Below are 24,552 nucleotides of genomic sequence, written 5' to 3' on the forward strand. Positions count from 1 at the left end.
TATACTTCATCTCTAGGTTACTTATAATACCTAATACAATGTAAATGCTACCTACATAGCTATATAAATATAATGTAACTGCTATGTAAAGAGTTGCCGGCATGTGACAAATTCATGTTTTTCTTTTTGGAACTTTCTGGAATTTTTTCTCCTGAATATTTTTGATCTGAGCTTGGTTGAATTCGCGGATGTGAGACCCTTGGATCAGGAGGGCTGACTGTATTTACCCGAGTTGAACACTTATACTCACACAGAAACATACACGTGAATGTTTATAACAGGTTTATTCATAACCATCAAAAGCTGGAGGCAATCATCATGTCCTTCAATAGGTGAATGAAAAAGAAACTGGGGTACATTCATTCCACTGAATATTATTCAGATCTTTTTTAAAAAAAAAAAGCTGTCAAGCCCTCAAAAGACACAGAGGAACCTTACATACATAGTGCTAAGTGTACGTATGTGATTCCAATTGCATGATACTCTGAATAAGGCAAAGCTATAGAGATGGTAGAAAAATGAGTGGCTGTCAGGACCTGGGGGAGGGCTGAATAGATAAAGAAGAGGAAAATTCTAGGTTGGGGAAACTATTCCATATGATACCATAACGGCGGCTCCGTGACATGATACTTTTGTCAAAATCCGCAGAACTTTACAGCAGAAGAATGAGCCCTGTAGGATCACCCCAGGAAATAACCCAGATTGTCACAGAAGAATCTAAATGTGTTACAAATGTATGAAACAACATCACAGGGAAGGACTGGGGGGAAAACCTGCAACTAAAGTAGCTTTGGACACGGATTCTATTCAGTCTAAGACTTAGAGGCAAAAGGAGTCGCGATACTGATACCACTATATGTTTACACTGGAATGGAACAATTAAATAGATGGATGGTGGGAGAAAACCTTAACGAAACTAATGCTACCCAACTAGAGTTGATTTACTTTCATGAGAACAGCAGCAGAAAAACCCAACTCTAATGCTGGCTTGACCTCAACTCTACAGCGTACCAGTCACAAGGTCCAAGCAGTCCTCAAAATGTGCTTCTAGAGAACAAGCCGAAAACACAGCTCAATACCCGCCTATGTTTTTCAGTTGTTCATATGACACAACTGGAATGTGTTTCTATGGGAAAGAGTTCAGGCCAAGATGCACTGAAGGCACTTTTCAGCATAGTATTTAATGAGGACAGATGTAAAAGACATTGGGAGATACAAGTAAAGCCTTGTTTTCTCCATTATCATTAAATGAAAGAATAATGCATGCAAAGGTTTTTTTTTTTAAATCAAAAATATAGAGAATATATGTAATGAAAACCCCACAGCTCTCCTGGAGAAAACCACCCTTGCCAGTTTTCTGTGTTTTCTTCCAGACGTATTCTATGCATGTATAAATGTAGGACTGTGTGTGCATGTATACAGATGCATGCATGCACATACAGATAAATACAAGCTTCATTTTTTTTTTTTTTTAAAAAAAAGCAAAGACATGTTTGACGTTTTGCTCTATTTGCCTAAGATCATCCTGGAGAATTCCGACACACAGATCTCCTGTGTTTTTTCACAGCAGCACACTATGTCATTCCTAGAATGTGTCTAATCAGCTCCCTATGGAGGGACATTTAGGTTGCTTCTACCCTTTGCTGTTTTCTGTTCAGCTTTTACTGAATGAAAGGAAATAAAGTGGAACCCTGGAGTCCCCACACCAGGAAATTTCCTGTCAACACTTCCATCCCTGGCTCCATCCCTGACCCCCTTTGTTTCATGGTGGATGCATTTCTGTACTTTTGGTGCCAACGGTTAGGAGCCCCCCACAGAATAGGAAGGTGATCACCGCAGTGTGAAGCTTTATAACCTCCCCTATCTCTGCCCAACCTCTACCTCTACGGAAAGGTGATTACTGAGATGCCTTATATGTGAGACAGGCTCTTGTTCTATGAAAGGGTGACACTGTGGACTCCCTGTTTATATTGTGTCAACATCAGTTTGACATTTTAATCAATCAGTCAGAAACTAATTACTGATGAGAAGAATAACTTGCAATTTAATTCTGCCAACTTTCTATTACGTTCCAGCATGTTAGACCATGGAATTTGGGGAGTTTATCTGCCACACTGTATAACAAGGTCATTTAATAGTATTTCTAGTCCAAATGATGGCTAGAAACCTAAAGGGATGGCTTATGATAAAAAGTGGTGTGTTTAATAAAAACAGCAGCTACCTATTCATGGAACAGCGACCCATTTCCGCTCTACATGTATCTCTCGTAACCCTTACAGCCACCCTATGAGTTAAATCAGTCCATAATGATCAAATTAAATTTGTGATATAAGGTGAGGAGAGGCAGCCATTTGGGAAATGCTATTAGCTGACATTTGCACAGCACTGTATAGACCAGATGTCATGTGTTCATCTCTGCCGCCCTGTGAGGTGGGCAGGGCAGCTATCAGCATCTTCATTAAACAGGTCCAAAGAAGGAGTGATCTGAGCCATATCACACCGCAGTTACCAAGACAGAGGAACAATAGGTACCCACTTCTTCCAACATCAGAATCTCTGCAGCTTCTGCCAAAGCTTCCCTAGAATGCTGTAACTCCTCTACTTATCCACAAGTTCGAGTCCAAAGAGACTTCGTGTGAGTAGATGCTATGAGCGTCTGTGGGTGGCCGATGTGCATCTGTTCTGGTGCCCGGATTAGACTGTGTTTATGGATCTCTAGGGTGATGGTGGTAGTAGCAGCAGAACTACTACTATTAGTAGTAACAGACTGGTAGCAGCAGCAGTCATGGCAGCAGTAAGAATGAAGGCTCACGTGTGCCAAGGACTAAGGGCCACGCACCACGCTCACTTTGTAATGCTAGCTTTTCTTGAATTTTGGCAACTCTGAGGTAGCGATCATCCTCATTCCCGTTTTACTGATGCCTAACCTGAGGCACAGAGAGGTTAATTAACTTAACTCTGAGACAGAGCCAGGGGAGAGTGAGGGTCAAGTCTGCATTAAAGCCCCTAGCTACACTGCTCCTCTGCAAGGTGCAAGTTCAGGAGGCGGGGTGGGAAGTTCCTGTAGCTCCAGAGTATTCATTGTTTAACAATGGAGTTTGTTTCCTGATACATTTGCCCTAAATATTCCTGAATGAAATTCATCACAATAGCTATCTTGGTAGCAGACTTTAAGCCAAAACAGAAATCAGCTTCTGAAGATTAAAACACACATGAGACAATGCATTCACTTAGAGTAGGGGCTGGCAAAGAACAGCCTTGGAGCCACATCTGGGCTGCCATCTGTTTTGTAAATAAAGTTTTATTGGAACACTGCCATGCATTGTAACTGCTTTCACACGACAGTGGCAAAGCCTAACGTATTTCCTATCTTGTCAATTACAGAAGAAGTTTGCCAACCTGAGCTGGAGAATGAAAGCCAGGGAAACGGCGCACTCAAATAGTACAAACTGAACTGTGTTCCAAAGGTAATTTTATATACCAGGTTTCGAGAAATCAATATGGAAATAAAATAAAAAATACGTCAATAATTTTGAAATTTATTACATGTTGAAATAACATTTCAGATTTGTTGGGCTAAAGCCTAATGTCACAAAAATTTTTTTAAGTGTGGCTATTGGAAAAATTTTAATTACATACATGACTCACATCTTACTTCTACTGGGTAGTGCTGCCCTAATAAATGAGGCTGAACCTCTGCTCTATAAGGACGTGGACAGCTTGATACTATATTCTACTTGCATTTGTTTGAAACCTGGAGCATCTTTTACATAAATGAACTGTCAGACTATTTTAATACACGGCTTAAAGAGAGACAAATAACACATACTTCTTCTCATTGAAAACATTACCCATCGTTCAAAGGTGAAAACCAACACTCCCACAAATAACGTGAAACAGAAGAGACCTCATGAAGAGTTTTCCTGAGGCCAATGACTCTAAACAAAGAAATGAGACGCGAAGAATTTCCATTAACTTCAAATAAAGTGTGAAATATCAACACAATGACTCTCAAACAAAATATGTTAATTTCATTTTCCGAATGAATTTATGTTTCGTTTCCAAAGTCACTCCAGAATATTCTGGGGGCATCACATTTGTTTTATTTAATTGACCTCTCACTGTTGTGGCCTCTCCCGTTGCGGAGCACAGGCTCCGGACACGCAGGCTCAGCGGCCATGGCTCATGGGCTCAGCCGCTCCGCGGCACGTGGGATCTTCCCGGACCGGGGCACGAACCTGCGTCCCCTGCATCGGCAGGCGGACTCTCAACCACTGCGCCACCAGGGAAGCCCTGTTTTATTTTTAACAAGTCAGTGAACCCAGAATCTTGAGCACCCAGAAACATAGCACCACTGGGGGAAGCTGTAACAAAGTTAAATTGAACAGGCCAGAATGGGAACACAGACATTGTGATCTTTTTTCCCCCAAACTTGGCAAGTAAATGCTTACAAAGGCTATATGCCTAACAGCTCCCAATGTTTGGCCCGAGCACCTTAAGTGGGTCCGTGGGACACTTCCTCTTTTGAATCTTAGCTGCCATTGTGGCCATGTCACAAACTTGTTTCCAAACCGCATAAATGTCCTGAAAACCACACGTATTAACATTTGGTCGAGCGCTTCCTTGAGTTACAAGAATACAGGCCTCCTCCATGGCTTCTTTCTTCCATTCTTATGCCTTTCCGGTTTCCTGCCTTTAACAAGCGGCCCTGCACCTGCTGCTCTGACCGCCCTTCCTCCCGCTGGCTGTGCATGTTGAATATTGCTCACTGCTGGGTTTCCTCTCCTCCCCTGCATACAAGGGAAGCAGGCAGACACCCCCGCTCTGCCTCGCTCTGGGCCATGAATTCCCAGCAAACCCTGCAGGAACTTCCTGGTCTTCGTGCCTGCACGTCAGACCCCTCATGGGATGAGGCCCCCCGGTGCCCTCTGCCACTCACGTGGGGAAGACAGAAAGAAGTGTGTTCCTGCAAAAATGAGACCCCCCTGGATCGCTAACAGTGGAGCTGGCGTTCAATTCTCACCACTGAAAAGAAGAGATGGCTTCCCTCCTAAATTAAACTCGAGAAGCAGCAAACAATGGTATCTATTATTTAAATATGGGTGACTCTGTACAAAGGATCTTCGTTACCTTAATTGAATCTGAAAGAACCCTATTAAGGCAAGCGGGCAAGCCAGGAAGATTATTCCATCACACGCATGGAGGAGGTGAATCGGATACAACTTGTGTGCTGCGCCCAAGGTCACGTGACTGGCAAGCACTAGGACCTCTGTCTAGATTCTGGGCTCTTCCTTCTTGTAGGAAAACCAGGTGGGCATGACTCCAAGTGTGGCCTGTGACAGGTGCCAGGCCATGAGGAGATGGACACCAAAAGTGGGAAGCATTTAAGAACTTCTACAGCAAGATGACATGGCCACATCATCTTTATTCTATTTTACAAAAGTACCAGTCCGGACTTCCCTGGTGGTCCAGTGGGTGGGATGCCGCCCTTCTACTGCAGGGGGCACGGGTTTGATCCCTGCTGGGGAACTGAGATCCTGCATGCCACGTGGCGTGGTATTTAAAAAAAAAAAAAAAAAGGCACCAGTCCACAACGAATTGGCAAGAATAAAGAGAAGTTCTCTCTTGCTATATATAATTTGAGAGGTGCTGCTTTAGGAGGTACCAATGTCCATTTTGGGTAATCCTAAGAAACTTCTTGATAATCATGTGTACACAAACCTGCCGTTATTACCGTATTATCAATTTTGCATGAAGGACTAGACTTATTCCCCTTTCTATTGTTTAACATCAAATCAGGCTCAACAGATAAGGAAAGTGTACTTATCTAAATCCTTTCTCAAAACTGTTACAAGCATAAAGTGCCTATTCAGAAAATCTGATATCACATCTCTGTTAAAAAAGTTCTCGGAACTGTACACAAGATAAAATCCAAACATTTGTCTTTCTGCATTTCCAGCTTCATCCCCTCCACTCCTCGTCTCAAGTTTTATTCTCCAGTGGGGCCCGTGAAGCCTCCCTTGTTAATGGAACTCCCACTGTACTCAGGGCAGCTGTCCTGGGAGTGAGATCATTCTAAGTCAACTCTGCAAACCCATTCACCTTTGCCAGATATTCACTCTAACTTCCTGTGGAGGGAGGCTCAGCCACAGGCCCGAGGCTGGCCCTAGAACCAAGCAGAGAAGCCAGCACCAGGGAGATGGGAGGCAAATCTACTGAGATTTATTTTTTTTCTTCTTCCTAATAAAAGGAGAGCCATTCCTTTTGGCCCAGCCCCGATTCCTTTCAGAGGTAATGCTTACTCCAAGAGGCCAAAGCCTTTATTTGCTTTATTCAGAGATGCATCCCAAGAGTACAACAGATACTCAAAAACTATCTGTTGAAAGAACTGAATAAGGACGTTCTGTGAGGATGTGATGGCTGCCACTATGGCAGCCATTTTGCAACCTTGAGGAAGGACCAAGGGAATTGCAGACGCATCGCTGTGAAGCCGTAATATTGTGAAGCCTCTAAACAAACGCTTCTTCTAAAATGTGATCCTTATGTATTTGTATGCTGTGTAGGTCACTGTTGGTCAAGTTATTTTGTGTCCCGTCACTGAAGAGTTGGGGTCTGCCCAAAGGGACATCAAGGGTATTGTGTGTGTGTGTGACACACCTGTGTGGTCTCTTGGTAGATGGACGAGGTCCTGTGGAGGAAGGGAAGGATCACCCCTAGGAAGGAGGGGGTGCCAGTGAGGAACGGGCTTAGACTCCAGAGAGATCAAGATCCATGGTGAAAACGCGAGGCTGATGTATGGCTTAATACTCTACAGCGGTTAATACCGTCAGCCGCAAAAACACTCAGAAGGCAAATGAGCAATGAAGCAGAGGTCAGCAGTGGCGACGTGAGCTGGTGTGTTGTGTCAAAGCCAGACAGACATCCCAGCGTTGTGGTCAAGTTCAAATCTAGGTCAGGGAAGACAGAATCAAAGACAGAATGCATGGACCCAGGTTCCATGGCCACGGTGAGAACCGCTAGGTGGCGGCCTCCTTGGAAGCGGCCAAATAGGCAGGAGGCCCGGGACAGGGTGGTACCAGGAAGGTGGTTCTCAAAGTGTAGCGAAGACCTGACAAAGTGGGGGAGACAGGATGCTGCGGAGGAGGAGGGCGGGCAAGCTGGCTAAGAGCCGATGTTCTCAGGCCCCGGCTGGTTCTCAAGGTGAGGTCACATGCAGAAGTGGGAAGCTGACATCACGCCAGGGGTGTGGGAAGGCTTCGAGGGAGGGAGGCGAGAGCAGGGAGGTCTCCTCCGAGGCTGGTGCAAACGTGCCCTAGAATTCACTGGAGCACTTTTCTCAGTACTGTCCAGCAAACCATGGAGTCTGAGAAAGAGGAGGACAAGAGCATCACCCAAGATGAGGCTGTCCATCTGGAGGGAGGCGAGGTGGGCGAGCCAAGGGACCTTACAGATGCCACAAGTTCATGACTAAATGGCTCACGCCTCCTCCCAGACCTGGGACATTGTTTTGTGTCCGGGCTCAGCTTGTGATCATTCGAAGCTGGCCATGTGATGGTTTGAGCACTCTTTAAAATATGTGGGCCCACCAACGAAAGGCCCACCAACGAATCCAACTGAGGCAAGAAGATAACGAAATCCCAATGCAGGTTCACGATCAAGAGAAACTAAGGGACTGAGGTCTACACGAAGAAAAGCAACGTGTTCATTCGACGAGGGAGTAAAAATAATGGACGGACGAGACGGCCGGTTGGAGGGCAAATTTAAACTCTGAATAGGCCACATACATGTAAAATTAGGGGTTCGTAGATCAAGATTTAAAAAAAAAATTGAGGGCTTCCCTGGTGGTGCAGTGGTTGAGAGTCCGCCTGCCGATGCAGGGGACACGGGTTCGTGCCCCGGTCCGGGAAGATCCCACATGCCGCGGAGCGGCTGGGCCTGTGAGCCATGGCCGCTGAGCCTGCGCGTCCGGAGCCTGTGCTCCGCAACGGGAGAGGCCACAGCAGTGAGAGGGCTGCGTACCGCAAAAAAAAAAAAAAAAAAAGATCATCCTGTCAGTTAATATGTGTTGAAAGACAACCTCAGAAAAACACAGAAAAAGTGGAGAGGGAGGGAAGGACTAAAGGTTTGTCCTAAATCAGACCACAAACCGTGGTAAAGCCAATAACAGAAGGTCCAAACCTTAGCGTAAACCCCGTCTGGAAATCCTCACAGAACAGCCTCCCTCTTGGGTATAATCTGTTGCCATTTTATCTAACGAATGTAATTAAACGCTTTTTATCTTGCTAAACTAAACTTGAATCTCTCTCTATTCACTGCTGTTCTATTTCTACTTCTCCATCCCCCATTACTGAACAGGTCACAGTCCCCTTTTATTCAGACTCGCTGTGAAAAACCATGCTGAGAAATACAAATTAGGGAGGCAGCTGTCGCTCTCTGTAGATGCTGGCAAGGAGGCTCAAATCAGTCATGAAAATGCTAAAAGAGCTGTGAAACTTACCCAGTGGTTTATACCATCACCAAGGTCATGTCGATGTGACAAGGATGCTAAGGACGAAAATGTATGGCAGGGGGCGAGGAGGAAAGAAAGAGAGGATGGTGTCCAGTAGGCGGGACAGTCACCTACATCCAGGAAAACGTGTCACACTGAGAGCTGTCATACTCGGCCAGAGTTATGACTTTTACAACGCTACATCAGCAGGTACTAAGACATGCCACCATGGCAGCGTTACTCAGCGTACAGAAATAATTCAGAGCACATACTTCTATGGTTTCTTGCTTGAAGGTATTTGAACTTCCGAGACAAAAAAACTTCTGACCCCCTGGAAACCAGAGGTCATTCACCATACTCAGTTCCAAAAAAAACCGGTTCTTTTTAAAAAATGAGGATGCAGAGGAGAACAATGGTTTTTACAGGCAAGTGAATAAAAAGCCATATTGGGACCAAAGAGTTTGAACTGTCATAAAAAGGAGGAAAATAAAAATGGCACCTCGGGAAAATTTGAGCCTAAGCCCAGAAATGTCAAATATTAGAAAAAATATGATTTCACCAGATTCATGTTAGTTGAGAGCTGGAAGGAGTTTGAGAAATCACCCCATCTCACCACCCCATTTGTACAGGAAGAAACTGAGCAGAAGCTACCAGTCTATGTTTGCTTAAAAGAATTCTCTAAGCAAAGAGCCACCTCTTTGATAATGGATGTAGCTGATTTATAAATATTCATCAATACAGGCTGGGCTAACAGAAAAAAGTCAAATGGAGAACTTTACTTGAAAACTGTTCCACACGGTCTTCTCTGAGAAAAGTGGCATCGTATTGGCATGTCCTTGGTAAATTCTACTTTCCCAAAGGAAAATGAGGGTCTGGTGAGAAGGGGACATGGGGAGTGCAGCTTCCTAGGAGTCCTTTCTCTTGCTTATTCATGTATTAAACTGGTTGTCTGCAAGTCATAATGGGAAATTAGCCAGCCTTAGACACAGCCAATATCTGTTAAGTATAAATTAGGAACGCCACAAAATATTCCGCTGAGCAGTTGGAAGTTGCTAGGAAACGGGAGGTCAGGCGATGCCCAAAGGCCAGGTTATTCCCATCCCTGGGGCCTGGACAGGACTGGTTCATGCTGGAGCCCCAGCATCGCAGAGCCAGACCACAGGCTTCTGAATCATGTGAGTCAAGATGCTTAAACCTGGATGCCCCTCTTGGCCTTCTACTTGGGGAAAGGACCCAATGAGAAAATCCAAGGAAGACACAGGAAACAGAAAACATAAATATGACAATAATACACTCTTTCTCATCTGTCTTTAGACTAACATTATTTCCTGCACAATCCAATTTACTTATTAACACCTACCATGTTTCCCATTCTTAGATTTAAAGCATACTTTTCAGGGTTCTCGTAATACTTTTTCCATGAATTTGTTTTTAAACACATCTACCCCCAAATGGATGCATATGCTTCATAAGTTCTATTGGAGGATGTGGTGCTGAGTTAGTAAGTGGTGAATAAGTTCAAGTTCAAGAAACAAACGCCTCTTTATGTTGGGACCGTCACAGTCAGTAATGGAAGGGCCACACCAACGCACATACGCTGCCTCTCTCCAGGGCGACAAATATGTTCATTATTATTTATCAGCCACCACGACCATCGGTGGCAGGTGTGTGCCAGCGTCTGAGCTAGAAGTTTTACAAACATGATCACAGTTAACCTCGTAACCACGCTAAAAATGGGCGACTTCTGTCCTCACTCCATCGATAAGCAAACTTGAGTTGGTAGACCAATGTCACGTGGCTGGCGAATGACAGTGAGCCCAGCGTTTCCTATAAGACTCCCCTCAGTCCACCACAATACGCAGCCTCCTGACACATCTTCGCTAATCATTTTAATCCAGAAATGGTGAAAAGATTAACCTGTTTTATCCATCTGTTTACTATATAGTGTCTGAAGGACAGATTGCCGTATTCGCTAACAAACAGCAATACAATCAATGTGTCCTTTGAGAACTATGAAACCTTATGCCGTTAGCCTTGGAATATGTAGAAAAACAAGCCCAGGTTAAATGACTGCTACAGAGTCACTGGGCTGCTGGGACGAGGTTTGCATTAGAGGTTAAATTCTGTGTTTCAGGCCAGGTGGGATCAGTGTTGTTTAGAAACACTACTGTGATACATTGTACCCTGGTGAACGGTCTCAAAAGTCCTCCTGGGTCTGTCTCCACCTTTTTCCCCATCAACGTTTTGGCATCGTCAACTATGACCCGAGGCCAGTCCGTGATTTATTAACTGAAACGGAAATGATTTAGGCACGACCTATTCATCAGTTCATTTCTTCCTATATTTTTGCACCCAAGCCCTGAATATAGTTAATAGTCAACCAAAGAATGTTGCTTCATCTATCCCTATATGTCAGTTAGGTCTATTCGTCTCTGCCTACACCCTCTCTGGCTCTGCATCCTTGGCAGTTCACAGTCCCCAAAAGAGTGCAGTCCGGGTTTTAGGCTAGTTTATCAAAGCAGAACCAAGAACAGAAAAGCCTGAGTACCCAAGCCAGTGGCTAAAGGCCCTTCGAATATTCCCAGACCGCTTTCTCAATCGTTAAAATACTTTATACCAACATGTTGTAACAGGGAGAGTGGATGTGCTCTGAGCAGGCAAGGTGAGTAATGCAGAACAAGTGGCAATTGTATTGTAGTTAATTTTTTTTTTTTTAATCGATCACGAGAAGGGAAAGGCTTTAACTCTGTCAACACTGGCAGAGCTCCAGGTCTGTGTAAACCAGGAAATGCCCCGAGCACAGCTCCAGACACAGCAGGCGTTCCTGAGCAGAAGTGGCCCATCTGCTGATGCAACCAGGCTACAGACAATGGCTGGTCCAAGAGATGGTCAGTTCCACAGAGATTTGCAGTTTTTTGTACCTTTTTGCACCTTTGATACCCAGCCCCAGCACTAACAGGTTGTGTCTGAACCCGGGAAATCCCAATCACGTGACACCACCACCAGGTCCGACCTGCCCTTCCACCTCCACACAGGACCTCATTTCCCTAATTTGCAAGGTGCCTCCGACCAAATGGCTCTCAGGGCTGCCACTGTGTGTACCCACGGTTCAATGTAAACTGAACAGTCCAAGCTTTATTGGAATTGATGTAATGAAGGCACTGAATCAAATACAGAGGCCAACTTTTCAGAGTTAATAGCAAAACAAAAGGAAAAGACAAAAAAAAGAAAAGAAGTCAAGTCAGGCTAATTTCCCTTCTGCCATTTCTCAAGCTGCAATCAACATATTCAAGATTCTTTACATGTGGCTCGAATAATCTGGTGGGGTTTGTCTTTCCAGCTCAGCAAAATTGGCCTCAGTCCTCTACTTACATAGTGTAACAACCTTATTTAAACTGTCTGCTATTTATATATGTAACCACCTTATTTAAACTGTCGCACTGAAAACAACATCAAGGGATGCCTGACAGACTTCATAGGCAAACCCTTGTCCTGTGCCTAAAGCTCAGAGGCTGAAATCTCAGTAACTCAAACTTACTGTGCATGTTCAAAGTTCATTTTCTTGTATTTAAAGAGACTTTTGAAAAAAACGTTAAATAGTATCTAAAACATTGTTCACTGGTGAAATTTTCACACATTTTTAACAGGGACACTTTCATTTCGTAATGGCAAACTTTTTGAGTCTATTACAGAATTCTTAAAGCTAAACAGCATTCCCTTTTTAGTGAAATACTGGCAAACGAAGCATCTGGCACACTTTAATGAGCTGTTTTATCCTTTCACAGTGGCTGAAACTAGGACATCCATTCATCTGAGAAAGTGGATAGCACAGAGCGATTACGTAATCCTGCAGGATATGCTGATATCCAGGGCACTCCACCCACCCCCCCAAATTTTAAATTTTCTAATACTACTTACTAGGAAAGAAAACAGTAATATATGTTTCATTTAATGATTCAATACCTGTGAAAAATGTTAAAGGATATTATTTTCACTGTATATTCATCAGTTAAAACAAAGTTCAAAGCCATAACAAGTGCTATAATAAAAATTAAGTTGTAGATGCCATTTTTTACCAAGAGCAACGGAAAAATAAGGAAAAACCCAAGAAATAATCAGCGTTGACACCTTAACCCAGTGACTTCCAACCAGGGGCAATTTTCGCCCTCTGGGGGACATCTGGAGGTGTCTATAAACATTTGGGGGAGGGGGGGTGGGACTGGCATCTATGGGGAGAAGGCAGGGCTGTTGCTACACGTCCTATAATGCACAGGACAGTGCCCCTCAGCAAAGAAATGTCCTGTCCAAAACGTCCACAGTGCCAAGGTTGAGACACTCTGCCCTAACCCGATAAATTTAAAAAAAGTTAAACAAGGAGGTGGAAGGAAAAGGATGTGAAATTTAATCATGGACACATTTCAGTTTGAAGTGCTGGCCAAGCACAGACCCAGGAAAAAAGTAGGTTACAAAGCTGGGCTATGAGGCCGAAGCTTAGAGGAGGGTTTCAGGCTGGGAAAACACAGCAGAAAGGTACTCACCTGGGCTGAGAGCAGAAGGAGAGAAGTGAGCGTTTCTTTGGGAACAGCACAGGTGAGGAGGTGAGGGCAGCACCCAGGGAACCAGTCAAGAGAGGGAGGGGGAGGGCAAAGGGAGGGGGGAGGAGGCTTGGTCAGAGAAATGCCAGGAAGGAGGAGGTGGCAGGTGATGCCACGGCCCTGGGGGTGGGAGGTGGAGATTAGGAGGGCAGGGCAAAGAAAAACTCTACCTGGAAGCTTTCAGCAGGAGAGAGGCAGAGGCGGCTTGGATGGCATAGCCTCAGAAGTAAGAAAACAGGTACGGACTCTTTTTAGAAATGTTCAACAGTGAAAAGAAGACTGCTCTAAGGGGAACCCGGTCAAGTTCCTATTCACTCCCACCTCCCCTTTCTTTTACATAAATAAATAAACACATATATTTAAATACAATGAAAGTATCAGCAAGGAGGTGGGATCCTGGGAGAAGGAACCCTTTACAGCCCAAGGGAGAAAAACTGATGGACTATGGTCCCAGGGGAGGCAAGAAAAGTTAAATCAGGAAGACAGGATGAGACTGTCCTTCAGAAAGGCTCCAACAATTTAAACTCCCAGTGGCAAAGTACATGAATGGGAGTTTCCTCAAATATTCACAGACCCCTGAAACATGTTATTGAAAACGGAAAACCAAAAACTCATCCAATCTTCACACTGGCAAGACTATCTCACTATTTTAAGTTTTATTTCTTTGATTATACTATTGACGTTGTCAGGTTATTTTTCATTTGTATTACACCTTCTGCAAATTTCTTGTTCAAGTGTTTTTCCCATTTTTCTACTAAAATATTTGTTATTTTCTTATTGATTTGTGAGGGCTCTTTATATAGTAAGGCTCTGAATCCCCTGTTATACATTGCAAAAACTTTTCCTGTTGTGGGCCTTAATGAAGGCCAAGCTGTCCATGTGTGTATGTATACATCAAAGTCATAACAATGTGCATACTCTGATTTTAGCAAATAAACTTCTGAGAATTTACCTTAAGGAAACAGCCTTAAATAAGCACAAATATTTACACACATGAATAATACAGTAAGCAGCACTGTTTACAATAATAAAGGAAATAATCCAATAATAGAAATTTGACTTAAAGCACAGCCACTGACAAGTGTATACAGTCATGAAAAAAAGCACAGGAATGCTTTAAGATATGTTAATAAAAACAGAATTACCATATGATCCAGCAATTCCACTCCCGGGCATATGTCCAGACAAAACTATAATTCAAAAAGATACACGCACCCCTACGTTCTGCTGCTATTACCCCTACGTTAATAGCAGCACTGTTAACAATAGCTAAGACACAGGAACAACTTAAATGTCCATTGACAGATGAATGAATAAAGAAGATGCAGTGTATATATACAATGGAATACTACTCAGCCATAAAAAAGAACAAAATAATGCCATTTGCAGCAACATGGATGCAACTAGAGATTATCATACTAAGTGAAGTAAAGCAGAAAGAGAAAGACAAATACCATATCACTTTTATGTGGAATCTAAGATATGACACAAATGAACCTTTCTATGAAACAGAAACAGAATCACAGACATAGAGAACAGACTGGTGTTTGCCAACAGGGAGGGGGTTTGGGGAAGGGTGGAGTGGGAAGTTGGGGTTAGCAGATGTAAGCTTTTATATATAGAATGCATAAACAAGGTCCTACTGTATAGCACAGAGAACTATATTCAATATCCTGTGATAAACCATAATGGAAAAGAATATGAAAAAGAATGTATATATGTGTATAACTGAATCACTTTGCTGTACAGCAGAAATTAATACAACACTGTAAATCAACTATACTTCCATAAAAAATATTGATTAAAAAAAAGTAAGTTACATAATTGAGGTAGACTATGATCCCAATTAAAAGGAAAAGGTATATATACAACAAAATGTAAGCAGGATTGTCTCTTGGTGGTAAAATTATAGGTAACTGTAAATTAAAGAGTTTTTTTCTTTGTATTTTGCATATTTTCCAAATCTTTTATAAGCAATAAGTATTGCCTTTATACTGGGGAGGGATGCAGGCAAAACCTAGTAACTATTGTAATGATGTTTAATAAATAGCTACTATTCACTGTAGTAGTATTTTTGAGTATAAGGGAAAGAGCTGGCCTGAGGAAGGAACAGGGGAACTCCACAGGGTCAAAGGCCAACACAGGGAAATGCTGGGGAGCGGGTGAAGGCAGAGAGCTTTCTCCAAGTCTGAGAAAAGCCAGGGACGTTCAGACTCTGAGCCCAAGCACCCCACTGCAATCTTCCCCCAGTACCCATTCTCTGGTCTCCAAAACCCGGACCCTTTGCTCCAGTCATTGAGGGGAAACGCAGCTTTTAGAATCGATCCTTCATACAGATGCTGGGTGAGCAGTGGTGAGTTTTACAGCAAAGTCACAAACAGAAATCTCACATTAAGGGGGCTGCCGGCAAAAACATTAATACGGAGCCACTTAGGCTAGAAAACACACACACACACACACACACACACACACACACAAGATCGCAGTTTGCCTATGACTGATAGGTGGTCTGGGACTGGGAATGGCTCAAATGTTGGACTGGGCTGCTGTTCTGACTGGATGCTATTCTAGAAGGTCATCAAGATAAGCCAAAAAATGTACAGCCAGAGGGCTGCAGGGAGGTGGTGTGGCTACCCTTCACAGTGGGTGCAGGGAAAATATTTACCCATCGTGGCAGATGCCACCTCCTAGGTGGGAAGCAAGCAGGGCAGTCTGGGGTGCCTTTGCAAACATACCCTTCACCATGCCATGGTGCTCATCAGAGAGAGTGAAATATTACTCATCTGAGAGTGGATGTATTCCCTCACTGCAAAGAACAATAGGATTCTGGAACTGCGGATCTATATGTTTAAGCACAGAAACACAGTTGAGAAAACCCAGAAGTACCACACGATGAAAGAGTCAGAAATATGTGGTACTTTCCTGAAGATGACTTACACTTCGTCTTTCTCTTATGATGGCTATTAATTTTATGTCAGATTAATTACCCTTAAGATTGAAAAAACTGATGGTAAAATAAAATGTTCTAACATTCGGTTTTCCCTTGGAACTAGAAATTTATTTCGGGGTAAGCAGATTTGGCTAAGTGGCAGGCAGCCACATTATTATTCGTTTCTTTTAAATGTAACTCGATTTAATATGAAAGACCACCTTCACATTTAAAACACTTATTCCCTTAAAGGGCACTTTTAGCAACTGAATAGAAATCAGCTGAACACATTCAAGTGGCAGTAGAAGCAGAGATTAGCATTTCAGACGCTCTTTATTATGTTCTTTCTTCAGGGACTTCTACTCTGGGGAACCAGAGGATCTCAGCAAAATGTGTCTCATCAGGTTTCTCCCGGGCAGATTGCAAAATACCGGCAAGTTTATGCTTGTGTGAAACAAGCACATGATATTAAACAAATCACCATTCAATTCCTGTAACTTTTCCCAGTTCCATACTTGTGTATCAACCAGTTTATAATACAACTTATAAAGATGCCGATTCTTGTGCAGATTTCTTTAAAGGTTGGTATAAAGCACAGGGCAAGAAAAAGCTGCAAAACAGTAGCATATAATTTTTTAAAGGGAAATTCTTTGACATAACAAATTCAAACAAAAGAAACGACCACTCACCATTTCGCCGTGCAACCTAATATTAAACATGATTTTCCCTACACAAGATGCATTCCGTATCAAAAAATATATTGCGTTATCAATGCCTTATCCAAGAGGTTATGTCTTTTGTTTTTACAAAGCATTAGTAGTTCAAACTTGTACATGCAATCAAAATCAGCACTTACCCATTTGTTTAGAAACTAAACACTTCCGGTACTCAGAGAGACGGCAAAAACCTGTTTTCCTCAGGCTTAAAAAACTCCTCTACAAAAGTCTACAGTACTGCGATCACTGTGAAACTTTTAAGCAGTGCAAATAAGAGAAAAACCCCTACCTTGGGTTTCTTTTGCCCCCTTCAGCTTTTGTCCACTGTAAATGGCTGCATCTTTAGCAGTCCGGGCTACAAGCATCTGAGCCGACAGACACAAAAACGGGCTTTCTTCAGCTCACTGCTGTTCCCAGTCTTTTATGTGGTGTCTTGGGCTCTGCTTGCTTAATTCCTGATTCTTCTGAAAGAAGTCCAGCCTGGTGAGGCTGGCGGGATAGCAACTGCCGAAGATACTTTTGACCGTCGGAGTAAAGGAATCACCTTGCATGCACCAACAAACATGCAAAGTCATTTGAAGGTGCAAAGACCCTGAATTTTCAAAGATGACTAACATTCAAAAGGAAAAACGCCCCAGGACAAAACCAAGCAATTTAGTTGTGATCTTGGAAAGTCCACCCTGAGAACAACACCCCTCCCTTGAGCCCAGTTTCATTTCTGGCTATTTATCCTGGTCTTTGCATAGCGCTCCTGAATAGTTGCCATGACAACTCGGTAAACAGGATTCAAGTGACCACTGAGGGGTTTAGCGGGATTGTTTTGTTTAGCGAGAAGAATGGTAGCTTTAATGCTTCCTCTACTAAAATTTCCTGGAAAGGCAGAGCTGCCTTTTTTTTACGTTGTGGGTAGGTGATGTTCTCAAAAGTCAAAGAAGCTGGCAAAGAATGCTCCAGTTACAGGAGAAGAGGCAACAGGAGTGGCAGTCAGAAAGCCAGGAAGAATTATGGAAGGTTACTGAATGCCGAGTGGGCATTTTCCAGCAAGGATGCAGAGCAAGTGGAATCCTCTCCAAAGGCTGTTAAGACTAAGTATATTTGGGGAGGATTGAGAGTCTGACAGTCCAGATAGTTCTAAAAACTCCTCGCTCCTGGTTCTCCTATGCGCTCTCTCCTCCCCCACTTTTTCACCAGTCTCTTCTCTATGAAGCAGTGTCATTCAGATTGTGTGTCCTAGACACTTCATTCTCAATCTTCACCCTTTGGCCAGGCAATCAGAAACCATCCTATTCTTAAAAAATTTTACTTGAAAAAAACGTTCACTGTGTTGTGAACAGATTATGAACATTTAGCACTTTGACACATCACAATGGTATCATTTGTCAAAACTCAATCATACGACACGGTGAACTTTAATGTTAACTTCGGATTTTAATAATAATAGAGCAATACTGGTTCACTAATGATAACAAATGTACCACACTAACGCAAGATGTGAATAATAGGGGAAAGTGTGTGTGTGTGTGTTGGAGGCGAGAGTGATACGGGAACTCTCTGTACTCTATGCTCAAATTTTCTGTAAATTTTAAAATATTCTACAAAAGAAGGTCTATTAGTTTTTTTAAAAAAATGAAATTAAAATGTTCATCCCATAACCATGTCAAAGACTAAAGGAGGGCTTCCCTGGTGGCGCAGTGGTTGAGAGTCCGCCTGTACTATTGGAAGTACTATTGGAAGTACTTGCACTGAGTCCAGCTGTCCTTTAAATGTAGTCTAAATACTCCTCTCTAGAGTCATCAGTGACACAGAAAGTTATTTTATCTGCAGAAAGGCCTGGAAACAGGGTGACAATGTGTAACTGTGTTATCAGTGAAGCAAGGATTTGTGGTGGACGAATGACCTCCACTTCATTCTTGCAAATGAAAAAGCAAGCGTCTGGAGATAAGACAGCATCGTGCCCTGGTTAACTAGGTAGAGCTTCTGCTTCCACAGTGATGTATAAATAATGGTGCCCTTTACCACCATGGGAGTCTTCGATTCAATACAGTAATAGATGTTTGGACTGAATGATGTACAATTTCAGAAAGTTCAATCAAAATGCTAAAATCCAGTGTTTAACCTTCTAGGTTAAACCCTTGTTATCTGGCAGATTTGCACATCCAGACCTCCTGGCCCAATCATGGCAGGGAACACATTCCCTAGGGGGACCCCACTTAGAGATCTGAGTGCTTGAGCATGGAGCACCCAGCCCAACTCAAAGTGTTTGTGAATGAGTCTCCAGTGCTGTGCTTGGCTGTCCCAAAAGGGCTCCAAACCCTGGAGGTTTGGCGGGGGGCCGGGGGGCGCCATGTCTGAGAAGGCGGTCAGCTGGGAGAGGGAGAGATAACACATTAACATAAAGACTGGATCACAGTAAGGACATCACTCTAATACTGACCTAGTGGTGTATCCCTAGGGTAACTTCCAACTATACAAATCGAAGATGATCCAAAAACAATTAAACAGACCAAAATGGAACGCATAGCAGTAAGGATTCAAGATAGTGCGTTAAGTCTTCATCTTTGGCAAAGTCAAGTACTCACACACCATGAGCAACTCCATGGTGTCCTTTTATGAGCAATTTGATTCAACGTTTACTGAGCACATATGACAGTCTGGATGCTGGCTGAGCTACACAGCGGGGCACAAAGATGGCAGAGGCAGGCCCTGCAAAGTTGTACTTGGTCAAGGTCTTCCGTATTTGTGGAATACCTTATTCAGAAAACAGCACTGAGGTAGAGACACCAAAGCCTAAACAGAAACGTAAAGGGTCACTGGAATAAAGTTTCAGTAAGGCTCAAGAGAAATAAGATGAATTAAATGAGAGAAAAAGATCTAGGAAGAATAAAATAGGACAAAAATAATTCAAGGTAGGAAATATGCTACAGTATCATCAGAATTACTTAAAGAAATGTTTGGCCTCTGTTAAAAAAAAAAAAAAACTAGGGAAAAAAATGGCAGGCAGCACCTGGATCACACAAAATGAGTCCCCAGGATTAAATGTGCTCGATTCGTGAAGCCATTAATCAAATCACGATGCCCCTGGAAACAAAAGGCTCGTGTTTCCGTAATGCCAGCACAGCGTCCTCACTTCATGTGTGGTCCTGAGCGTTGTGTAAAAGAGGGACCTAGTCTGGTGTCAGCAGTGGCCCCATGAAAGAGACGGACACAGGTCAGCAGGAGTCATTTAACAGGAAAGCACTGGCCTCCTCTGAAGTCTCTTTAAGACGACTTCGGTGTGACATGCTTCACAGTCCTCACGTCTCGGGGCCTGGAGACAGTGCTTTAAGACAAGACGCCCACAGCCAGGCCAGTCCTGTGTCTCCAGCTTCATTCTCCTGCTCGATGTTCCATTTTCCGGCAAATACCACTGCAGTCCGGCGCACAGACTGCACGGCTTCCCTCCTAGGAGGCCTGGTCTCCGGTCTCCCCTCGGCACGGACACCCCTCTTCCTCACTCTTCCCCTAGATGAACCTGACCCCCTGCAGCCACCTCTGCTAGAAGCCTTCCCCCAGCAGCTCCCAGGGTCAGGGCCACTCAGGGCACCCATATCCTGCCTTTTTGGAGAAGACCTCACAGAATCTTTGAGGATGCACTGATGCTGGGTCAAAGCTCAAAGATGACCCTGCAGGGTCAAGGATGCTTCCCCCTAGAACCCGAGAGCTTCTCACATCCAACCCACAGAAGAGAGAGGAGAGCCAGCCAGGCACGCTGCACACGACAGCCCTGCTCTGCCCCTGCAGCAAGTGGGCCCGGCCTCGTACTCGGGGCCGGGAAGCGCAGACAACCAGTTCTCACGCCCCGACGGCTCTGCTGATACTTATCCGTCTGTCCCCTTCTTTCATTCTGTCCTGCAGCTCCTCAGGGGTTTTCTGAGGAATGTTAATAACAGACTTCTCCGACTAGAAGTTATTTGCACCAGGCAGGGAGAGAAGGCAGAGATCACGGGACACCCTTGGGGAGAGATTCTCAGGAGGCAAAGCAGGTTTTCTTCGATATAGAAACCTCCTGGGGTTGGTTTGGGCACTTCTGGCCAGAAACACTACTGTCTAAAGCAAACCACAGCAAAAAAAAGCTATGAGGCCACGTCACCCACCAAAAACCGTCTGATGGAGAATCTTGCCCTTTGTAAACTGGAAGTTCTAAGCCGAGGGGAGGACTGTATCCTTCAGTGCCATCTGAGGAAAAGAATTGGCTGCAGGCCGGCCCCTACCAAGAGGTATGCCTTTATTTTCTTCATAACTTAGCGCCAGGAGGACTTCTCAGCAACGTTAGTGAAGTGTCTTCTTCGCAACGCTCAAGATTAGCTACAAATCGTTCACAAAAAGAAAAAAGTCCACATACTATAACAGTTGAATTGACATAACTGTTCCAGCATGTCAGTTATGTTCTCCCCGCTTACACCAGCTTTTCAAAGCAAAACATAAAAATCCCAAATAACGAAAACCCATAATATTCCCACAAAAGGATTTCTAGATGCTTGGGGCCCAAGTGCCCATCCTGAGTCTCACACACTTGCCAAGGAGAGGAGGCAGCCTGTACCACAGGCCTGGGGCCCAGGGGGCCGTGTGCACACACTCGCCAGGCCACCACGGGAGCCTTGGATGTGCTGCACAGGCTCCTAAAAGCACCGAGCCGCTACTCCACTTTTTCTAAGGCCCCAGTTCTCCAGGCCACAGGCTTTACAGCCATTGTTCTTATGCCTTTTGGGTCACAGAATTGCCAAAAGAAATGTCTAGAAGCTGCCCAGATCCGTGATCTACATGCCTGAATGATGCACAAAACACCTCCATAGACGTACATCTGGATACATCCTCTCAAGCCCCCGTGATGAACATCTGACCTGACGAGGGCATGAGGTGAAGACTGGAAACACACATTCCCCATCTCTGGGTAAAGGCAAGCAAGATTTTCCCTCTGAGATTTCTAGAAGCATCTATCTTTGGACAAAAGAAATGTCGTAAGAAACTCTAAATGAGGGTTGTTTATATATATTTCATATATCATCCCCAGTAACACTCCAATATTTGCAATGGAACTAAATGAATGCTAAGCGAGTTGTAATTTACTATTTCTATAGTCTAATCAGCCCCTTCGCACTCAATACCACACCTACATCTTAGGCCTCAGACAAGTCAGTTCTCATGTCTGACTTGCTGGGTGCCTTGAAAATGGCACCAAGATGTTTTTCAAAGTCTTCTTCAGCCCATCTGCTGGCAGGTTATTAATCAGTGCCTGCCACGGGTCAGGAGGTGAAAAGGGCTGTGAGCCAACAGAAATGGAACCAGAGCCGGGCTTGGGTCATTTTTTAAAATGCAAACACCAAAGCAATTAGGCACAACCAAGTCCCAGCAAGGAAAAATAAACATCAAAAAGAGGCAATTTCTTCAACATTCTGGCTGTTGATGTGTTTTCCAGCAGGCCTAATTTCAAAAGTGGTTACGATTTAAAGGAAAAACTAAGTCCGTGCCATCCAAGAGAGAAAACAAAAACGTGGAGGACTGAGATTTTAAAATTCAAATTTCTATCCTTATAAATAAGCACCGGCAGGTCCCCTCCATTTCTCTGAATCTAAGGTGCCAGTGGCTGTAAAGCTGCACAATTGCTGCACCACTAAGAAGAGAGAAGAGAGTTCCCACTTAAACTGTGGTTCGTCAAGAAGCTGCAAGACGCATCTCAATACCCAAGACCTTAAATTGGGGGAAAACATGCATCTTTAAGTGATGGTGTTATTACCCCTGTCGTAAAAGGAAGAAACACTGGCAGAGGTTACACAGCTCCTGTGAATGTAGACCCCAAACGCAAAGCCCACTTATATCATCTTGTAGATCCTGCCCATTGGGGTTTTATAAAGCACGGCAGGTGGATAGAAGTCAGCTGACGTGGTACATGGTTATGGTTTAACTATTAATTTCCAACATCATGTCAACACAAGCTATGTATGGTTACCTTAGTTGCTGTTTTTCTGTGATAACCTAAAACATTTTACTATAAATTTGAGAAATGGAAAGATGAGTTACTATGTCAACTACCAGAACCGATGCACACTAAGTCATCACAGATCTACAGAACCCCAGTCCCAGCTACGTTACGCCACACAAACGCCAAACTCTCCCCATCACACCTCAGAGTAAGGTAACAAACCAAACGGATTATTCTCCCCTCATTGAGTTTTGCCTTTCTAGAAGACAGAATTCAACACTGTGGTTCTTATAAAAAACCCCTTAAACTCTAAGTGAGGAATCGCTGTAATATTAAGTCAGAGGTAACTGGTAAACAAAATAAAAATAAGATTTAGCGTCAGCAAAGTTATTGACAGAGGCATTATGGAACCTAACAGTCTCATGGGAAACAGTTCAGGTCAGATTCCTTATCTTAATCCTTATGAGGATAGCATCTAGTTCTTCCACATGAGAGGCCCTTGACATTATTATTTTGTTGGGGGATTTCCTTTCTTCACAGGGGTAACTAAGAGCAGATGTTTGCCAAATCGAAATAATTTCAGTGTTTTAACAGCACTTCATGGCAAGTTGCCCATTTAGCCTTAGACTCAACAGCTGCATTCACCTAATACTAAATCTTTTTTTGTTCAGATAGGTTCTCTGTATAAAACTCACATTGTTTCTGATTGGGATATGGCATTAAAAAGCTAAAACCAACAGCCTAGACACAAAAACTTCCTCCGACGACAGGAGTCTTCTAGTTAGTTACAACCAACGAGTCAAAGTCCTTAAAATCCGTCATTACTACTTAGAATACAGACACTCTGTCATGTTTAACAATAAAGCAAAAGAAAATAAAATGAAAAAGAGCTCTACCACAACAAAAAACACACCAATCGTTTCTTCCAAAAAAGGTATATCCCATTCTGGAGCTTGCCCAAGAATTTCAAACCAATGCTTAAAATAAAAATGCGAAGGCTTCATGATGTTTTCTTTTAAACCAGATTTCTCTAAAGCATAATGGCATCGTTCAAAAGCAGACAAATAGGCCCAAAAGACAAAGGGATTTTTTTCCAGTGAATGTTATGTTATAATAATGTCATATACATTTCCAACCATCTATAATGAAAGGACTTTGGAGAAACCAAATCTCTGAGTCACCACACCAGGAGGCGGTGTCCTTAAATAAGACAGTGTCAGTCTGGTTGTAAATCTTACCTTCTGCATGTTTGGCTTGATACAGCGAACAAAGAAAGGATTAGAGGAGCTTAGCGTTGCCATTAAGGAATGCAGGGAGTCCTATTAGAAAGGAAAAAGTATATGTTGATTTAGTCTCTTATTATGTCTTTAAATTTCTCAGCACCCTAGGCACTCATCAGGAACAAGAAAAAGAAAACAATATAAATCTGAGGAGTAATAGCATTTTCATTTTTAATCATGTCATTCTAATAAAACAATGGTATTAGAATTGTCATAGAAGTTATTTTACATATGCAAAACTCATTTATTACTTCCTTGACATAGTACCATTAAAAAAAAAAAGAAAAAAGAAAAAAATCTGTTCTGTTAACCGGCAAAAAAACCACCCTGGGATATTTCAATGTTTGTATAGAAAACCTGAGAAGTATCCACTCTCCACTGAAGTTGTTCCTCTTAATTAATTATTTCCATCAAAATGACAGCTTATACCAGTACCTCACTGGTCTCTGAGCTAAAATCTCTCATTCTTCCTTCAAATCACCAGGCAGATCAATCTTCTGAAATACTACTGTCTTTTCTTTAAGTGTTTTTTAATTGTGAAGATTTTTTAACATTTACCAAAGCAGACAGAGCATGTGATGGGTA

The 24,552-nt window shown here is 43.2% G+C and overlaps 1 protein-coding gene across 4 annotated transcripts in view; it reads right to left on the reverse strand.

Moving 5' to 3' along the window:
* The window catches only part of MYO10 (myosin X), a 217,693-nt gene that overhangs the window by 47,383 nt on the left and 145,758 nt on the right, over positions 1 to 24,552 (reverse strand). For all 4 annotated transcript variants that reach the window (XM_067730417.1, XM_067730416.1, XM_067730419.1 and 1 more), the window contains one exon: positions 23,926 to 24,006. In XM_067730417.1, coding sequence (XP_067586518.1) covers positions 23,926 to 24,006 — 81 coding nt within the window. The remainder of the gene's footprint in view (positions 1 to 23,925; positions 24,007 to 24,552) is intronic.

The sequence above is a fragment of the Pseudorca crassidens genome, chromosome 3 (genome assembly GCF_039906515.1).
Source record: "Pseudorca crassidens isolate mPseCra1 chromosome 3, mPseCra1.hap1, whole genome shotgun sequence".
Classification (NCBI taxonomy): Eukaryota; Metazoa; Chordata; class Mammalia; order Artiodactyla; family Delphinidae; genus Pseudorca; species Pseudorca crassidens.